Source organism: Sinocyclocheilus rhinocerous, unplaced genomic scaffold, assembly GCF_001515625.1.
Source record: "Sinocyclocheilus rhinocerous isolate Xijiao unplaced genomic scaffold, SAMN03320098_v1.1 scaffold568, whole genome shotgun sequence".
Lineage (NCBI taxonomy): Eukaryota > Metazoa > Chordata > Actinopteri > Cypriniformes > Cyprinidae > Sinocyclocheilus > Sinocyclocheilus rhinocerous.
The window spans coordinates 1,881,087-1,899,877 of record NW_015652173.1 but is presented as its reverse complement, the minus strand read 5'-3'; the positions used below and the strand labels follow the sequence as shown (position 1 = coordinate 1,899,877).

At 37.0% G+C, this 18,791-nt stretch overlaps 3 protein-coding genes across 3 annotated transcripts in view; 1 reads left to right on the top strand and 2 right to left on the bottom strand.

The window, feature by feature from the left end:
- Window positions 1-1,256, bottom strand: part of LOC107714071 (SNF-related serine/threonine-protein kinase-like) — a 29,433-nt gene extending 28,177 nt beyond the window's left edge. Inside the window, exon 1 of the mRNA XM_016519775.1 lies at window positions 1,166-1,256. The gene's annotated coding sequence lies outside the window, so the exon portion shown is untranslated. The remainder of the gene's footprint in view (window positions 1-1,165) is intronic.
- Window positions 748-8,022, top strand: LOC107714013 (probable D-lactate dehydrogenase, mitochondrial). Its single transcript, XM_016519701.1, has 11 exons — window positions 748-935; window positions 1,226-1,338; window positions 1,752-1,952; window positions 2,025-2,035; window positions 2,570-2,729; window positions 2,824-3,023; window positions 3,530-3,658; window positions 3,781-3,908; window positions 4,811-4,901; window positions 4,988-5,099; window positions 7,102-8,022. The coding sequence occupies exons 1-11, from the start codon at window positions 852-854 to the stop codon at window positions 7,265-7,267; spliced, it is 1,395 nt and encodes a 464-aa protein (XP_016375187.1). The 5' UTR covers window positions 748-851; the 3' UTR covers window positions 7,268-8,022.
- A 311-nt stretch (window positions 8,023-8,333) lies between these two features.
- znrf1 (zinc and ring finger 1) overlaps window positions 8,334-18,791 on the bottom strand; it is a 41,073-nt gene continuing 30,615 nt past the window's right edge. The window contains exons 3-5 of the mRNA XM_016519776.1: window positions 12,314-12,419; window positions 11,387-11,478; window positions 8,334-9,570 (exon numbers count right to left, since the gene is read on the bottom strand). Of these exons, the coding sequence (XP_016375262.1) occupies window positions 11,421-11,478; window positions 12,314-12,419 (164 nt within the window). The 3' untranslated portion in view covers window positions 8,334-9,570; window positions 11,387-11,420. The remainder of the gene's footprint in view (window positions 9,571-11,386; window positions 11,479-12,313; window positions 12,420-18,791) is intronic.

Here is an 18,791-nt window from a genome sequence, read left to right as displayed (position 1 = left end):
CGAACAATGGCAACATCCCATGTGGCCTATTTTTGTTCATTTTATTGCATAAGCGAAGAAAAAAATCTTCAAGTTCAAAATTGAGTCTAATTTCAAAACGAATTATAGTCTTAAGTCTTGGGACGTGTTTTTAATTTGGATTCGTTTATGAAATGGTGCATCAGAGTAGGCCTATTAGTTTTATATTGGAAGACAAAAGCAGAAGCAGTTATTGTTTTATACCATTTTATAATAAGTAGCCTAACAAAATAAAATAAACTGTGAGAACTTCTTAAGAAATATGTATCTATATTGCATTATTTCATTTTGGACATACTGGGTACATGATGCTGATGTCTACTGAATTGTCAAAACAGAGGACTGCCTGTGTGATGTAGTACTGCCACCTTGTGGCTTCTCTAATAACTTTTAAACGACATTGCAAAAATTAAATGGTTTTATATAGTACTGTCGCATGTACAGCACTTTATCATGTCTGAAAACGTAATAGAACATTCCTGAGACTAGAAAATAAACGTATTCGATTCGAATCTATGATAAAGTTTAGCTTATGAATACGAATTACGTTAGGCTAATATTCCCTGAAGCGCCAAGTCAAGCTAATTAATATTTATACATATTCGGCTTTTCAGCAAATCAGATCAACCTACCGTGCGAACGTCATGTTAAATAATTAATATTCATAAGCTAAGCGTTCGCCATAGTAGAATTCCGAATATAGGGGCGGGGCTTGAGGTTCAGACGAAGCGTGACGCCGTTAAACTGATCCGGAAGAAAATTTTATATAAACTTAACAACTGACGCTATGTATAAAGGCTTGGTTATTTCGTAACTTTTGTAAGGAGTAGAAAATGACCTTGTTCATGCAAGCCCTACGCTTCTCTTCTCCACGGCTGCCGTTTATTTGCGGGAGGTGCAGGACATATTCTGCTCAAGTAAGTCTGGGATCATTCCTGTTTATTGTTACATAATTCTTAGAAACAGAATAAAGACGTGGTCACCAAGGGCTACAGTCTGTTTACGCGGATAATAAAGTACAAGACATACAAATCGAAATATTTTCCCCTCAAAATTAAAACAATAAAAATTGTTTTTATTATTATTTAAAAAATATATATATATAAAAAATGAAAACTACATTAAAAAAAAAATATTATTAACTTACGTGTTGCCAGAGAGTCATGCAGGTAAACCTTCTGTATATTTCTCACATTGGTTATTCTAGGCTGGAGTCGTCGAGCGGGTCATTTCAGCGTTTCGCTCTGTTAGCGGAGATGAAGGGGTGTCTGTGGGCTCAGCTGTCCGAGAACAGCACGGCAGGGATGAGTCTGTGCACAGGTGAGATTTCACTGCCATACCTGAGTGTCACCTGCCTCTTAATCATATGCAAACAGTGCAGCAGTAGCTCCGCCCACAGTTACAAATAAACCGACTGCAGCGTCTGTGTCGATCATTAAAAGCAGTGAGTAAAATATTAAATCGACTATCTGGGCCCATTCAGCATTCAAGAGAAACTTAATTTTCACCACTTCTCTTTTCTCCCAGACACAAATAATCATCCACAGCAATGATATTCAGGCACAATCAATCAATCCTCAGTATTTCACAACCAGCCAATCAACTCAAAATACATTTTCCATTAAAATAAATAAATAAATTAGAATACAATACATTACATTTTTACATTACATTTAAATTTGATTTGCATGTTGTTATTTATATATTTGTGGTATTTTGTCATGCTGTGTCAGATGCCAACCACCAGATGTGGTGGTGTTTCCTCGGTCTGTAGAGGAGGTCAGTGCTCTTGCCAAAATTTGTCACCACCACCAACTACCCATGATCCCGTTTGGCACAGGGACAGGCCTTGAGGGAGGTGTTGGTGCTCTGAAGGTTTGTCCAGTTGAGAAGAATAGACACAAGAATTTGACAGTGCCAGTGTCAGATTTCAGGCCTAATCTTTATTAGAGGAAAAATAAGTAGTTTTGACCATATTTTTAGCTATTCTGAACAATTTTCTTAAGTAAACACCCTTGTTTTTGGCTATAGTTCTCAAACTTCCAATCATTATGCGCTCCACACTCCTATCCAGTAGGTGGCGGGAATGCACCATTTAAGTTGGTTTGCCAACCGCCATTAAATTTAAAAGAAGAAGAAGAAGAAATTGATTGGATGCGAGGTTATTATAGTTAACTAAATCTAAAACTGAAACCATTAAAAAAAAAAAATCAACATTTCTCTTTTTATTTAGTTTAACTTTAAGTGCTAAAATAACTAAAACTAATAAATAACAATTAATAAAAGTATATAGCCATATATTTTTTTAAAAAGTAATAAAAATTAGACAAACTCAACAAAATGACTAAAACTAACTAAAATAGAACATACAAACAAAATCTAATTCAAAATAAACAAAAACTGTATAGGATACTAAATATCTGATATTAAAATAACACTGATTGAATGTTCGAGTACATAGAATAATTCAAGCCTAATTAAATGTTTAATTTGGCCATATTTGCCATATATTATTGGAGATGATTAATGGTTAAGAAATGTATTTCCACAGATCCAGGTGCTGACGCATCGCTCTGTGGCATGGCTGCAACTAGTGCATCAGGCACCAACGCAGTCCGCTATGGCACGATGCGCGAGAACGTCCTGAACCTGGAGGTGGTTCTAGCAGATGGAACGGTCCTCCACACAGCAGGGAAGGGCCGTCGTCCAAGGTATGACTGCAAAATGACAATCAAAGCATATTTTAAACTAAATCTTTTGTTGTCTACATTTGATTTTTCCCCTTTTGATGCAACACCCTTTCAGAAAGACATCTGCTGGTTACAACCTAACAAACCTTTTTGTGGGTTCGGAGGGAACTTTGGGTATTATTACCAAAGCCACGCTTCGGTTGTTTGGTATTCCTGAAAGTATGGTGTCGGCTGTCTGCTCCTTTCCATCCGTCCAATCAGCAGTGGACAGCACCGTTCAGATCCTGCAAGCTGGAGTGCCCATTGCCCGTATCGGTGAGCATTATTTGAAGCACATGGTCACAATGTGCTTAGTTTACTGCTTCGATTGGCATTAACGTAACAAAAGAACACTTGGTCTCCTGTGTTGTGAACTTGTAAAGTCACAGACTGTGGCATTCGAAACTACATGCATGCCTACCTGTGCGATTTAGTGCAGAACTCTATTCATTTCATTCTAATCTATTCACTGAAGCCTCCTGCAATAACATAAACATTAATTCAGAAGGAAACACCGTCCTTTATTCATAGTCAACACCGAACGCACTCAAGGGTTTAATGAATTGCTTGGTTCTCAGAACCACAATGTGTTTCTTCTTTTGCAGTCCACTCAGGGAAAAATATTCCACCAGTAGCTCCATCCAATTTAAGAGTAATCAGGCATGACCGCTCTCTTAGATTTTTAAATCGAGGCTGCAGTGAGGCATCGATTTTTAAGCCTCGGCTTTCTACACACAAAGGCTTCACAAGACTTAATCGTTGTTGATACGTTCCATTTGCAGAGTTCTTGGACGACGTGATGATAAACGCATGCAATCGCTTCAACAACCTGTCCTATGCGGTCACTCCCACCCTCTTTCTGGAGTTCCACGGGAGCTCCAAAAGCATGGAGGAGCAAGTGTCCATCACTGGTATATGTGGATAAAACATAGGCCCAAACAACAAATTTCTACAGAAACAGTATTTTACAAAAGCAAAACATTAGATGTGAAAGAATGTGTCATCTGGAAAGCTTCATGTTCTGTGTGTTCAGAGGAGATCACGCGGGATAACGGAGGCTCAGACTTCGCCTGGGCAGAAGATGAGGAGACTCGTGGCCGGTTATGGAAAGCCCGTCATGATGCGTGGTACGCAGCCCTGGCCTTGAGGCCTGGATGTAAGGTGGGAACATTCACTGCAACGTGATTCTGACTCAGACAAGTGCAATTTATCTTCTTGTAACTTAGAATATACACTTTGCAGACTTTTTATTATCTTGATGCAATTATAATTATGCTTTTGAGCTTAATTTTTGTGCTGTCGTGCATAGTGCAGTGTAAAAAGAATGACTGTTATCAAAGAGGTTTCCCAAACACTTCCATTGGTCAACCAAACAGATAGCCATTGGTTTAGCCACTGTTGCTGTGCTAGGCTGGTTGGAATGCTCAAACAAACAGTAATGTTTTGATAGCACCACAAAACACATTTTTATTAAGGAAAACTAGCCAACAAATTGCTTAATTATAGTTGTGAATGAATTTAAATTTGTAATAGGACAAGGTTTTTTTAACATTAAAAAATTACACACATTTTCCAGGCATATTTTACATATTTGAGTGGTCTCAATTACCTCATATTACAGTGAAGACTAAAGAAGATCTAATTAGCAAAAATGTACTAAAAGTTATATAATAATAACTATATTATAATTTACTAAAATAATATAATAATAATTATAATATAAATAATATTTTTATTTCTTATTCCAGTCAGTCTGTTCATACAGTATTTATTTGCTTAAAAATCATTCATGACTGTTTCAAACAGGTTTCCCAAACATTCTGCCATAGGTCAGCAAAACCAATAGCCCCGCCCCAAACTCACACCATTGGCTGAACCAGTTGCTATGCTGGGCTGGTCAGAATGCTCAAGCAAACAGACCAATGTTATGAAAGCACCACACAGCCAGTTATAAACTATTTACAGTAAACAGCCTACAAATAGCTTTTTATGAATATTAAGTTAGTAAAGTAGAACATATTCAGAACTCAACACTTTACAAAAATGTACGTATTTTCTTACAGGCATATTCTACAGATGTCTGTGTGCCAATCTCACGACTGCCTCAGATTATAGTGGAGACAAAGGAAGATCTAATCAGAAACAATATTACCGGTAGTTTACCAAGTTTGATTTTCTCATTAGTGTTGAGAACTGCTTTTAACTGCTGATAAAATATGTTTACATTTTTCCTACTGTAGGTCCTATTGCAGGTCATGTGGGCGATGGAAACTTCCATTGTTTAATAGTACTGGATCCCAATGACCCAGACGAGGTGCAAAGGGTTAACTCCTTCACTGAGAGACTAGCCAGGTACTTCTATTTAATTCCTTTCAGCAGTTTTGCTCCCTTACAATTATCTTCTGAGGCGGCTGAGAAGGACTGGCTGCAGCTTTTGTGTACATTGTCAGTTTTGTTTTGTGTAGCAATCAATACCAGGATTATTTCTCAAAGTGTCTTCTGCCATTTGGAGAGCGTTTGTTGACAATGACAGACATAGAGGGTTTAGTGTCTGGCTTTGGAAACAAGCACAAATAATAAAAGTCCTACCTGCCTACAGTCATTACGGGTAAAGTGCAGTCTCTGTCGGATACAATGGACGAGTGATCAGTGCTGACCAGCAGCCAAAGAGAAGACAAACGCTACAATCTCATTTGCTTCACCGAAACCTGGCTGACTTGATACTCAAGAGCTCTTCCTGATAGGAGCAAATGGAGTTGGACTTGCCCTTTTAGTGAATGACAGACATGATGTAACTGTAAAAGCTCAAGTTTGCAAAAACTATAGCTATATTAACTGCCAAAGGAGTGTTTGCAGACTGAAGTGAATACTCTGAAAGAAGAAATGTTATTGAGTTGAACTTGTGTGGAAACTTAAAGGGTTAGTTCACCCAAAAATGAAAATTCTGTCATTTATTACTCACCCTCGTGTCGTTTCAAACCCGTAAGACCTTCGTTCATCTTCGGAACACAAATTAAGATATTTTTGATGGAATCTGAGAGCTGTCTGACCCTGCATAGCCAGCAACGTCCTCCGCCACCCTGGTGCCATTTTGGAGAGTATCTGCTGGACGTAAACAGCATATGCTGTTCTGTGTCAGCTGCGTCACACGGGTACGCTGTTTTCGTTCAGATCAAATCACAACAACGTAGGAAACAGATCCGGCGTGACGCAGCTGACACAGAACAGCATATGCTGTTAAAAAAATCTTATCAAAAGATTAATCATGTTTGATTTCCTCTAAAAAAAAATCGGAGTCTGTGCCCATCATAAACAGCATTGAGGGTAACGCATTATAAGTAATGCTAGTTATGTAATCAGATTACTTATTTCAAGTAACTAGTAAACTAATACATTACTTTCAATTAAATATACTTTTTTAAATAAGCAACACAACTTACTGTTTTCTCATTTATTCACTGACATCTCTCCTGTCCCCGTGTTGGGAGAAACTGGAAGTGAGGTGCAGATGCTGAGGTACTTCCTTCAGCCTGAGAGACTTATTCATTTCACTTTTGGTGTGAAAGGGCCCTTACAGTTGCCAAAAATATAACTTTTGGCTTTTGTTATGCAAAAGTAATGCAAAAGTAATGTACAGTAATACGTTACTCTCCATAAAAAGTAACTAAGTAACACAATTAGTTACTTTTCAAGGAGTAACACAATATTGTAATGCATTAATCTTAAAAGTAACTTTCCCCAACACCGATCATAAACTATGCAGTTTCCTCTCAAATCTGTCAACTCCCAACTGCCCAATGTCTACAGACTGCAAATCTGGGCAAAAATGGCATGTTCCATCTTATCGCAACGCATATTCCAGTCTTAATAAAGCTCAATCAATAGCATTTGGTCCATGATTTTACTTCACAAAAATAATTCAGACTTGTCCTATTGCAGCAAAAATTGTGGTTTGAGTATACAAGGTGTACCTTGTCATGTCGAACAGTGAGAACCTGCATGAACAAGATGAGTAGGAGTTGGATTTCTGCTGCGCCAGGGAGTCTTCATCATTCAGTTGGAGAATGTGGAGGTGGAAACACCTGGGAATATGAATTGGACTGGACAGACAGCTCAGTTGCACAGATTCTACTTCCTGAGGAAACTTTGGTCTTTCAGTGGTTGCAGGCTGCTAAAATTGTTCTTCCAGTCTGCCAGCCACACTGAGGTCTTTTGGGGCAACAATGCCAGATCTAGTGATTCCAAGCTTCTTAATTGATCAAGATGGCCAGATGTCTTACTTGGTTTACCCTATTTATTGCCAGTAACAATTACAGTGGATGAATTCATTCTCTTGTTGTCTTTCCCCATGCAGGAGGGCACTGGCGATGGATGGAACTTGTACTGGTGAACACGGGATCGGTCTAGGAAAGCGGGCCCTGCTCAGAGAAGAGGTCGGTCCATTGGCCATAGAGGTCATGCAGGGCCTCAAGGCCACCCTGGACCCCAAAAACCTCATGAATCCTGGAAAGGTGTTATAATTAATGCAAACCAACACAGAACACTATAGAAGATACTCTGCACTAGGCTTTCTGACCACTAGATGTCAGGAGAATGAGGTTTGTTTTAGATTTTAAGAATGATAATAGTTTAGACTAGAGTGTTTATAAAATCTGCACATGCAAAACATAATTTTTGTGAAAGGTGCATATGATTTAAGCTCCTTGCGTGAATATTAAAGGGTAATTTATTTGTTATGTAGTATTATTGTGAATGCACAGTATTAATGTACAGGGCTGAATTTTCTCAGAGCCTTGAAAAAGAATTATTCTGTCCTTTTATTTTGCTTTTTTTCATGGCAATCTCACACCACTTTGAATTATGAATGAATGTGAAATCATTGTGGCTTAACAAATTTGTGTTTAGTTGGGCCATTTGCCCTTCTACATTTCTGTGAATATATTTATTTCTATGGATATATTTGCTTCTAAAAACAGAAGCTGTGAAGCTGAACTCAAAACAAGCTAAATGTGATGCAGAAAATACATTTTAATAAACTGAAAATAATGTCTCTTGTTCTTTCTTGAGTGATTGTTTTTTAATTTATTTGACCCTTTTTGTGTATTTGCAGTGGACTTAATAAAAGCAAGCAACATCTGATCTTATTTCATCTTGTTTTAATTATATGTATGATCATCATCATTATTACTCGTCCCACAGATTGCACATCAAAATCATCAGACACTTAGTTTGTACCTCCTAAAAACAGGCATCCGTTCATGTCCCTGGAAAAAAAGAAAAGAAAAACATACAAAACAAATGGGTTTCGAGAGTGGCGAGTCACTTTCCGCAGCCCATGCTGCACAAGATAGTACTACGCTACCTGACTCTGTTTTTATTATTTGATTTGTTTTACACGGTGAGGCGAAATTGTTATCCATTGTTTTGATGGATGGTGTTTGTATGCCCTCGTTTACAGGCACAAAGCAGAAAAAACTCAGAAATGCTCTATTTCTATCCAACACAATAAGTAATAGGTTGTCAAATATTTTCTTGCGGTTATTTTTTTCTACCTTTTTCATTTTACTCCTTTCTCTTTTTTTAAAATTTTTATTTGTTTTGACTTTTTTTATTTTTTACAATTTCAGCAACATTATTTTCTAACAGTGCTTGCTGTTTATACAGTAGACAGAGGCATCCTGAAGGTTAAATAGATTTCTTGTGAGGTTTCTCACAGATTTTTCAAAAATAAAAAGTAAATGCAGATCATAGAAATGATCTTGTAATAGATTCACACCAGTATATCTGGGCTTTACATACAGTAGTGAAGCAACATTAGCTTACCAGACGCAAGCTGGTCAGTCACATACAGAAAACATGGGAGGATGGACAGAAGCCGAAATCACACACTGAATACATACTCAAGGCTTTTACAGGGAAACTGTCCGAATATTATGGTCAGCGCTTCATAATAACTGCCCAAAAAAATTGCAGATGAAACTAGGAAAATAGCTTTGAGCTTCTTATCGTTTCAGAATCCGTAGGGGAAAGACATCTATCGTGAATTGTAAACATTTGAAGACTGACCGAGAGTGTATCTTTCTCTCCGTTTATGACCGTAAACCCCCATCCCAACACACATGCTGATGTCTTGGACTTCCTCTGGCACTAACAGGAAACACAATTTACACATTTCCCTGCCTGTGGACACATGATCACACACATGCACACACAGAATAAGTAAATCTACGTCCACCAGCTGTCCAACACATCACTAACGAGTGAACCGCGCACACAAAACTCCTCCCATGAACCAGGTGTGAAACCCCGCCCCCTGCCACACCCCTATAATCAGCATCGTTTGACAGGACAGGTATGGCCTCTGGATCAGTTTGCAAAGCGTGGTCTACTTCCTACTTATTTACCGCATATGCCCCGCCCCTTCTGTCATGCCGCACCTCGTGTTGCCCCGCCCCCTCTTTCCCATCTCCTTCCGTCTGATTACATACACAAGGAGAGAGGACCGTGTCAGAATGCAGACTGAACACACACGGCGATAAGAACACAGAGTATGTAGAGGGGGCAAGAAAGCGAGACGTTTTCCAAAACCAGAGATCCGGTGTTGGTGGTTTTGTATTGAAGGGGCCGGTTAGCAGTTTAGCAGTCTCTAGCACAGCGGGCAGGAGATTCTGGGATTCTGCAAGTGGTAATGATGGTGTTGGCTGGATGAACGCTTTTATGTGGTTCAGTTGACACATTTCCGTTTCTGTAGGTTTCGATCGAATTGGTTGGTAGATTGATTTATTTGGTTATTTTTGTGCCAGGTTTAGGTCCATAAAGTGCCCTACAGTGAGAGAAAAAGAGACAAAGATGGAATATGAGAGTCATACTGAGCCCGAAGGTGTTTTCACACTTGGTTTATATCAGGGGTCTCGGGAGGTAGTCTAAGCGTGGTTTGCTGTAAGTCAGCTGTGTGGGTGACGTATAAAGTGCATTTATACATAGAAACACAAGCATGTTTAAGGTTTAAGTTTGAAGCCTTTACCCGACCACCTTTCATACCATGTCAATGAAGACACTACAGAAAAAAATAACACACTAGTAGAGTGGTAGTCTAGATCTTTGTAAATGTGATTTTTTTTTCAGGTCTATAAAGTGCCCTGAAGTGAGCGGAAAAGAGACAACGAAGAAATATGAGTTATAAGAAGCCTGTGGGTGTTTTCACACTTGGTTTATGTCAAGGGTCTCGGAAGGTAGTCTGAGAATGTTTTGCTTTAAGTCAGTGGTGTGGGTGAAGTACAACGCACATTTAAACATAGAAACTCAAATTTAAAGCTTTAACCAGATTGCTTTTCAATACTGGACCAATCAATAAATTACAGAAAAAAAACCCTATGTAAAAATAAAAAATAATAACTATATAGTATTATATATTATATATGCAATATCCAACTTACTACTACTACTACTACTAATAAATAAATAACTTGATTACTTAAAAGGATACCCAAAAATGAAAATTCTGTTTACTCACCCTCATGTCGTTCCAAACCCATAAGACCTTCGTTCATCTTCAGAACACAAATTAAGATATTTAAGATGAAATCCGAGAGCTTTCTGACCCTGCATAGAAAGCAATGCAACTGACGTGTTTAAGGCCCAGAAAGGTAGCAAGGACATCGTTAAAATAGTCCATGTGACATCAGTGTTTCAATCGTAATTTTACGAAGCTATGAGAATACTTTTTGTGTGCAAAGAAAACAAAAAATAACTTTATTCAACAATTTTTGTTTTCTTTGCGCACAAAAAAAGCAAAATTACGGTTGACCCACTGATGTCACATGAACTGTTTTAATGACGTCCTTACTACCTTTCTGGGCCTTAAAAGTGTCAGTTGCGTTGCTGTCTATGCAGGGTCAGAAAACTCTCAGATTTCATCAAAAATATCTTAATTTGCGTTCTGAAGATGAACGAAGGTCTTACGGGTGTGAAACGTCATGAGACATTAATGACAATATTTTCATTTTTGGGTGAACTGTCCCTTTAAGTATTATTGTTAACAATAATAATAATAATAATAGGAGAGTTGTCTGAGTTCTAGATGTCTGTGAAAGTTGAATTTTTTTAAAGGACACAAGTGTAAAAACTCGCATTTGCATATTATTACTGTTAATTGTGATATTTTAACAATAATAACATTAATAATAATATGCTATTGAAGTGGCCTGAGTTCTAGACCTTCGGAGACATGGATTTTTTTAGAGGACTTAAGTGTGAAAAAAAGTTTTGTTTTGTTTTTTGCATATAATTAATAATAATAATAACAACAACAACAACAAAAGTTGTCTGAGTTCTAGAGCTTTGTGACCACAATTTTATTTATAAAGGAGGTACTTTCACATTTACTACATGTCTAAAAATGCCCCTGACAAGTGTAAAGGCGCGTTTACGATAAAACCTGTCAAAAAAAACCCTGTTTTGCTACTCTGGAAATGGCTTTTTATAGTCTATTTAAAAATGCTGCACTGAAGTAATGAGATGATGCTAATTACTGTTTGATAAAGTCAAAGTCAAACATTCCAATACAAAATGACTGACAAATATCAGATTATTGAGACACATGTTGGCATGTAGGTGAATATTTGTGTGAAGGTGTTCACCTTTCTCAGTGGTAGCAGAAGTAGATGATGGAGGTCAGTCTGAAGGATGTTCAGGGCAGGAGCGGTTGATCTCAAACCAGGAGTCTATACAGCTATTTACATCAGAAAAACACAATTTCTATTAGCATAATGCTTTTAAAGGATTCTACTAATGGTTATTAAGATTATCATAGTGTCCTAAACAGTCACAATGAATTCCAGCATTAAATCATTTTGCTGTCCTCGCTAAAAGTGCAGAAAATGACTAAATCACCGCCAACATGTTAGATGTTAATATACAGCTATGTAAAGCAGAATTCTGGACCGGATATAGAAACCATGCAAGCAAATGTCACAAATGTCTTGCCGGTTGCTGCTGCTTAGTCCAAAAATATTACGATTAAGTTAGAAGTGAAAGGATCGGTTGTCACTTTGTTGTGCCTTGCCTGGTTAGGACTGAGTATATAACTTGCTTGTGGCAAATTTGTTTGATTGTGCTTCAACATCTGAAAACATCTCAAGTGTGAGCTGCAAGAGAACATCAGCGAGCCAATCGGTTCACTTAAAAGTGTCACTTGTTTGAGACATAAATACTTTCCAATGAGTGTGCTATTCAATACCAAGAAGCCTCCTGCTGAGACACCATATACAGACATGAAATGTCAATCATATAGTTACATAATCACATAATTATATATAGGACATGACAAGGTTTGTGTTTCATGCTCAGCATAAAAAGTAGAATTTAAATTCTCAGGCAATCTGACAGCTGAGACTGTCGTTCATTTGACTGGCGAAAAGCTGTAACATTTCCTGTCAGATTGACACAGGGTTGGACACAAGGAGGTTTGTCATTATCACAAGCAATTTACCAGCACTGGTGCTGATTAAAAAGACATTAACAATATAAACTGTGCAATAAAAATGTATTGTTGCTGTCCATCTCACCTTTTGTGATAGATACAGAGGCACGGCAGTCTAGCGATGGTGTCTCCTTGCTGTAGCTCCTCAAGACATATTACACATTCTCCTGCGTCTCTTGACAACACGTCATCTATAACACACACACAGACACTCACAATGAGAACATGATGCAAACCTAAAATACTGATGTATAAACACTACTGTTCAAAACGTTTGGGGTCAGTAAGATATTTCAAAATAAATTAATACTTTTATTCAGCAAGGGTACATTAAATTGATAAAAAGTGACAGTAAAGACATTTAAACGGGTACAAAATATTTATTTTTTAAATATTTATAATATTTATTTTTCCAAATAAAAGCTGTTCTTTAGAACTTTCTATTTATCAAAGAATCCTGAAAAAAAATTATCATGGTTTTCACAAAAATGTTGACCGTTTTCAACATTGATAATAAATAAATGTTTCTTGAGCAGCAGACCAGCATATTAGAATGATTACTGGACTGGAGTAATGATGCTGAAAATTCAGCTTTACCATCACATGAATTACATTTTAAAATATTCAAATAGAAAACAATTGTTTTAAATTGAAGTAAAAAACATTACTGTTTTTACTGTCATTTTGATTAAATAAATGCAGGCTTGGTGGGCATATTTTTTCAAAAGCATCACATTAATAATTTTTTTTTTTGCCTAAGAAAACTATATGCAGGGGCATCGGACAGGGGGTAATAGTGGAACTGAGTAACAGGAGCCCTTGGTGAGCGGGGGCCCAAAATGATATACTGATTATTATTATTAATATGATTGATGAGGCGTTGTGTTGTGAGGGGCCTACCTCCTTGGTTGTGTGACTGGGGCCCGACATTTGGTGCTACGCCCCTGACTATATGCAAATACATTTATAAATAAATGAATATAAATTAAATTATGTGTAAATAAACATTTGTATAATAATAATTTTATTAAAATAAATATTAGATATATGTAACTTTTTACAAAAGTCTTTTATTTTTTAATTTTTATGTAGATTCCCCTTGGACCACATGGAGCCCATTTGAGAACTACATACAATTCGAGTAAAATTTTACATGGTTTTCAAATGGGGTTTATTTACACTGAATTTATATTCATTTATTTATAACCATATTTCCATATAGTTTTCTAAAAAAAAAAAAACTTTAAAAACACTAACTACTCTTCAAAACTGTCAGTTGGGTTGGGAAAGATTTTTTTTTTTATGTTTTTGAAAGTCTCTTATACTCACCTAAGTTAAATGTATTAGATTAAAAATACAGTAAAAACAAAACTATTCCTTTTGTAGCACATAGATCCCATTTGAAAACTCCTGTTTTATCATATTTTTGGCCATTTTATAAAATCAATATAACTGACTTTAACACATAAGCCTTGTGTTTTTTTGCAGCACAACTGTGGCAACAACATGTCACCACCTATGGATGCTTGATACTGCAGATTCATACACATACACACAGTGCATTATTCAAAACAGCTTGTTTGCCAGCAGGGGGCAGCGGTGAGTAAAGACGCATAAAATGCAGTTTACAGCGTTCCTCCACTTTCTCACTCACAGTAACGGCTGTGAGGTGAGTTGGCAGTTAGCATAACTAGTAGTTAAAGACAGTTACTCATGCTTCATTGCTGTGTGTATGTTTGTGGTGGAGAGATGGTGATGAGGTGTGAACTCATTTTCTGCTAATAGCTTAAGGGCAACAACCAACACGATTTGACTTGCATGCCCATACCAGCATAATGACACACACACACACACACACACACACACACACACACACCTCTCTCTCTCTCTCTCTCTCTCTCTCTCTCTCTCGCTCTTTCTCTCTCTCTCACACACACACACACACACACACACACACACACACACCGTTCTCAGCTTGTTTTAGTTTCCAGTAAAAGTCTTCTTCACAGGAAATGCGCCAGAAAACGAGACAGACCACTTCCTTTCGTATAACGTGCACAGCTTCCCCTGGAAACACCTGTGTGTGTGTTTCTGTGTGTGTAAAGGTGAGGAGTGTGGTGAATACTGACAGAACGTTAAAGAATCATGACAGGATAATGGAGTTTGAGCAAAAGCAGGATGTTGATTGAGGGTTAACCCAGTTTCCCATAATGCTTTGGGATGAATCTCACACTACAGAAGTGCGAAACCACCTCAAAGACGTGTCACCAATTTGTTTGTGCTGTTTCTTCCTGAATTGTTTAGTTTTTTATTCAGGTTTCTAATTCAGTTTAGGTTTAATGAACAATAACAAAATAACTTTTTCGGCCAGCCATCTGCATTGCTGAAAAAGTGGCGTAGGGCATCTGAGGTGAAGATGTGGAGATGAAGCTCTATTGTTTTGTGTGCAGGGAGCAGGCAGACGGGACAAGAGATAGATTGCAGTTTAGAGAGGATGTGATGGAGGGAGAGAAAACGACACGGGGTGGAAAGCAAGAAGAGGTGAGCTGGGAAAAACAGGAGATGATGGCAGGAATGAATAGAGAACAGACGGCAGACATATGCTCCAAATACAAATCAGCTTAGTGAGGCGACGCAGTATGAGAGACCGGGGGCAATTGTAACATGCTACACAATATTGTGAAATATTATTACAATTTAAAATAACTGTTTTCTGTTTTAATATATTTGAACTAAGATATAATTTATTTCAGTGATGACAAAGCTGAATTTTCAGCATCATTACTCCAGTCTCCAGTGTCACATGATCCTTCAAAAATGCTGATTTGTTGCTCAAGAAACATGCATTATTCATTATTATCAATGTTGAAAACAGTTTTGGTGATTAAAAATAATGTGGAAATGTGATTTTTTTTTAAAAATCTTTGAAATAGAAACATTTTGTAACATTATAAAGGTCTTTATTGTCACTTTGATCAATTTAATGCATATTGACTGAATAAAAGGATTAATAAATAAAAAAAAAATCTTACTGACCTGGGCTGTGTTTCCCAAAAGCATCGTAAATGTAAGTTGATCGTAGCTCCATTAATGAAGATAATTCTACAATCAACTTACATGCTTATATGCTTTTGGGAAACGCAGCCCAGATCTTACAGTACTACTGTATATTATAATTAAAAATATTTAATTTATTTTTAAATAATCAAATAATTCTAATGTACTTGAAATAATAATTAAATATCCCACTTAGATTTATGCTTTTTTTTTTTTTTTTACAAAATAACAAAAACAATTCCCTTCAGCCCCATTACAGTGACAATTGCAACACTCTTTAACAATCTTTTATTTAATTCAGTATTATATTTCTCATTATAATGCTTAAGTATTAATAGTACAGTTACTTTTTGCTATATAAATGTGTCTTCTATTAGATATATAATACATAGATGTGTAGTTGTTTGTGAGTTATGAAGGAATTTATTTAAAATATTGCAACTATTCTAGCTCTTCAAAAAATTCTCAAACGCTGTTGCAATTTTCCAGATGCTGGTCCCGGCAAGCCAAACATGTTGTCTTTTCCCCCGCACATCCCTGGACGACAACAGGACGCACACCCTCCTGCACTTGAGCTTGTTATCCTCTTAGGGCCAATGACTTCAGCAGCTCAGACGAGCTGCACTAGTTTACAGGAATGGACAGGTGTGTGAAAGAGAGATCAGTCGCTGGTTAGGCCTTTCAGTTCAAGTTGTAGGTAATCATGTTCCCCATTCTTTCCGCTAGATAGCTGTCAATTTGTGTCTGGGCTTCTTGGGTCAGAAATGTTAACGCTATTACTTTGATAGCAGTTTTGTGTGTGTAAGTGTGTGTATCACCCTCTGAAGAGCCCATGTGAGCTGACCAGTGTGTCTTTTCCAAGCCAGGACTATGCATGATGATATTTTAATACCTGCTGTTAAATTTAGCTCTCACATGGGGAGGGAGATGAGAGAGAGTTTTTCAGAGGGCAGAATAACATTCCTGCTACACAATGTTTTCTTCATGGTCTCATGGCTGAAAGAAAAATCACTATCTATCTATCTATCTGTCTATCTGTCTATCTGTCTGTCTGTCTGTCTGTCTATCTGTCTGTCTACCTACCTACCTACCATCTGGTACAAGTCATTTTTAAAAATCTAAATACCATTTATTAAAACAATTTAGCAAAAATACCATAACACAGGGTGTACTGATATGCAGTTTGGTAAGTTGTTGACTCAGTATGCCAATTCAATTCAAAGTGAGCTTTTACCTAAATAAATACTCTAAATCATTCATTAGGTGAGTTGTTACCACACTAAATGATTCAGTGAATAATAATCTATAATCTATTTTTGTGTGCTAAGATTTAAGATAAAGGGCCCTATCATACACCCGGCGCAATGCTGCGCCAGGCACGAGCCGAGTGACGCAAGTGTTTTTTGCTAGTTTCAGCCTGACGCAGTTGTAATTTTCACGTCCTGTGCCACGTTGTTTAAATAGCAAATGCATTTGCGCCCATTTGTGCACCCATGGGCGTGCTGGTCTGAAAACGAGGTGTGTTCAGGCGCATTGCTGGTGCGTTGCTATTTTGAGGCCACTGAAATAGACTGCGCCATTGACCAACAAAAACACACACAGGGACGCGCAGCAGCACACAAACATGCCAAATATTAAAAATTAAAGGATTGCAATGTAAAAGATTATTATTGTGTAGGCTACATAAATATAAAAATGCCTACATGTCATAATGGATAGTCATTGCATGTCTCAGGCTACCTATTTGCTCGCGCACGAGCAGCTCCGTTTCATATCTGGAGACGCGTTCTGTCTTTGCGCTTGCAAATTCCGTCGTGTAAATAGCAAATCCGCCATGGCACGAGCGCAACTGGCTCTTAAAGGGAATGGGAGATGAGACTCTGATTGGTTTATTGCATGTTATGCCCAAAACACACCCATTACTCATTAAGAGAATAGGGACAACCCTTTTAGACCATGCGCCGGGCACGCCGACCATTTTTCCAGTCGTTAAACTAGCAAAAGTGGATTTGGACACACCCTAAGTGCACCTGCGCCGTGCGCTTTAGACCATGTGCTTAGATCGTTAAAATAGGGCCCATTATGTGTTAATATCTAACTTTTATGAAATTAAAATTTAATTAAAAGTAAGAAAAAGTATTTTAATAATCATTAATATTTTTATTTTGTTTTAATAATCACAATTATTTTAAGATAATAGGTTAGATACAATTAAACTACAAATAATTTCTAAACTGCAATTATTTTTATATAAGATAAAAAATATGACAATAAAGTAAAATTCAATGGATGAGTTGTTGCCAAACTAAACTAAAACTATAATTATAATCGATCCCATAGTTAAATAAATAATATATATAATTTAAATAATACTTAAATCTCTCACTTAAGGTCCTTGCACACTGAGTCTGAAATTTTCGTATGCGTTTTTTAGTTATTTTTTTTATATTCGTCATCCTTTCCTATCAAAATACTTACTACGGATGCGAAAATGCAGAAAACAGAACCTGATCCGAATTTTTTTTATGACAGACTAAAGTTTCGGAGGCAGTGTGTAAACATGATTGACACAACATGAGGTCGTATTTATTTTTTTTACGTGCGAAAACTACGGATGAGATTTCAGACTCGGTGTGCAAAGACCTTTAGACTTTTACTTTAAATCCATTATTCCTGATATGAAATAATACGAAGAAATTAGCAAAATCACCTAAAACAAGTAATACCACATAACAGATAAAGCTATTCAGTAATGAGTATTAAAGTTGTTCTTAATTTTTTATGTGCTATTTTTTAAAGATAGAATGGGTTAACATTTTTCAAGTGTTACAACTGCATTCAATCCCTTTACAGTGACAGCTGTAACACTCTGAGATCATTTATTTAATTCAATATTATTATATTTCACATTATATTATTATATATTCATATATTATTATATATACAGGGCTCCAGACTAACATTTGAGAGCAGTGGCACCAGCACCACTAAGTTACAGATGGTGGCGCCAGGAGCAGATTTGGTAGCGCTGGGGGTGGTGTGTGGGAGTATTAAAATATAGATAGATCATTTAATCATAAAATTACTATTGTTTTGCAAGTGCAGTTACTACACTCAAAAAAATGCTGGGTTGTTTCAACCCAACTTTGGGTCAAATATGGACTAAACCAACTTTTGGGTTAAAAATGTAATGTAAAAATTTAACCCAACGGTTGGGTTAGTCCATATTTGACCCAAAGTTGGGTTGAAACAACCCAGCATTTTTTAGAGTGTAATAATAGTTCATGTTCTTTTCTTGTTTTTCTTTTGTTTATTGTTTATACAGATTTGACAGTAAAGCACTAAGCTTGAGTTAAGATGCGTAAAAAACGCAGGTGTCGCGCATTAGCAATTACTCCACCGGCCTCGCTCCGTTTTCACGGCTCTCGGCCCCGCCCCTCTCGTCACAGTGATTTTATAATTTCAAAATATAGAGAAAAAGTAGAAATGAATGACTAATAAGCCAA

Bases quoted from the DNA above. Each gene is read 5' to 3' on its own strand.
- LOC107714013 (XM_016519701.1), top strand. From the start codon at position 852: ATGACCTTGTTCATGCAAGCCCTACGCTTCTCTTCTCCACGGCTGCCG. The intron at 1,339-1,751 runs GTGAGATTTCAC...ATGCTGTGTCAG, and splicing joins AGGGATGAGTCTGTGCACAG to ATGCCAACCACCAGATGTGG. The intron at 3,659-3,780 runs GTATATGTGGAT...CTGTGTGTTCAG, and splicing joins GGAGCAAGTGTCCATCACTG to AGGAGATCACGCGGGATAAC.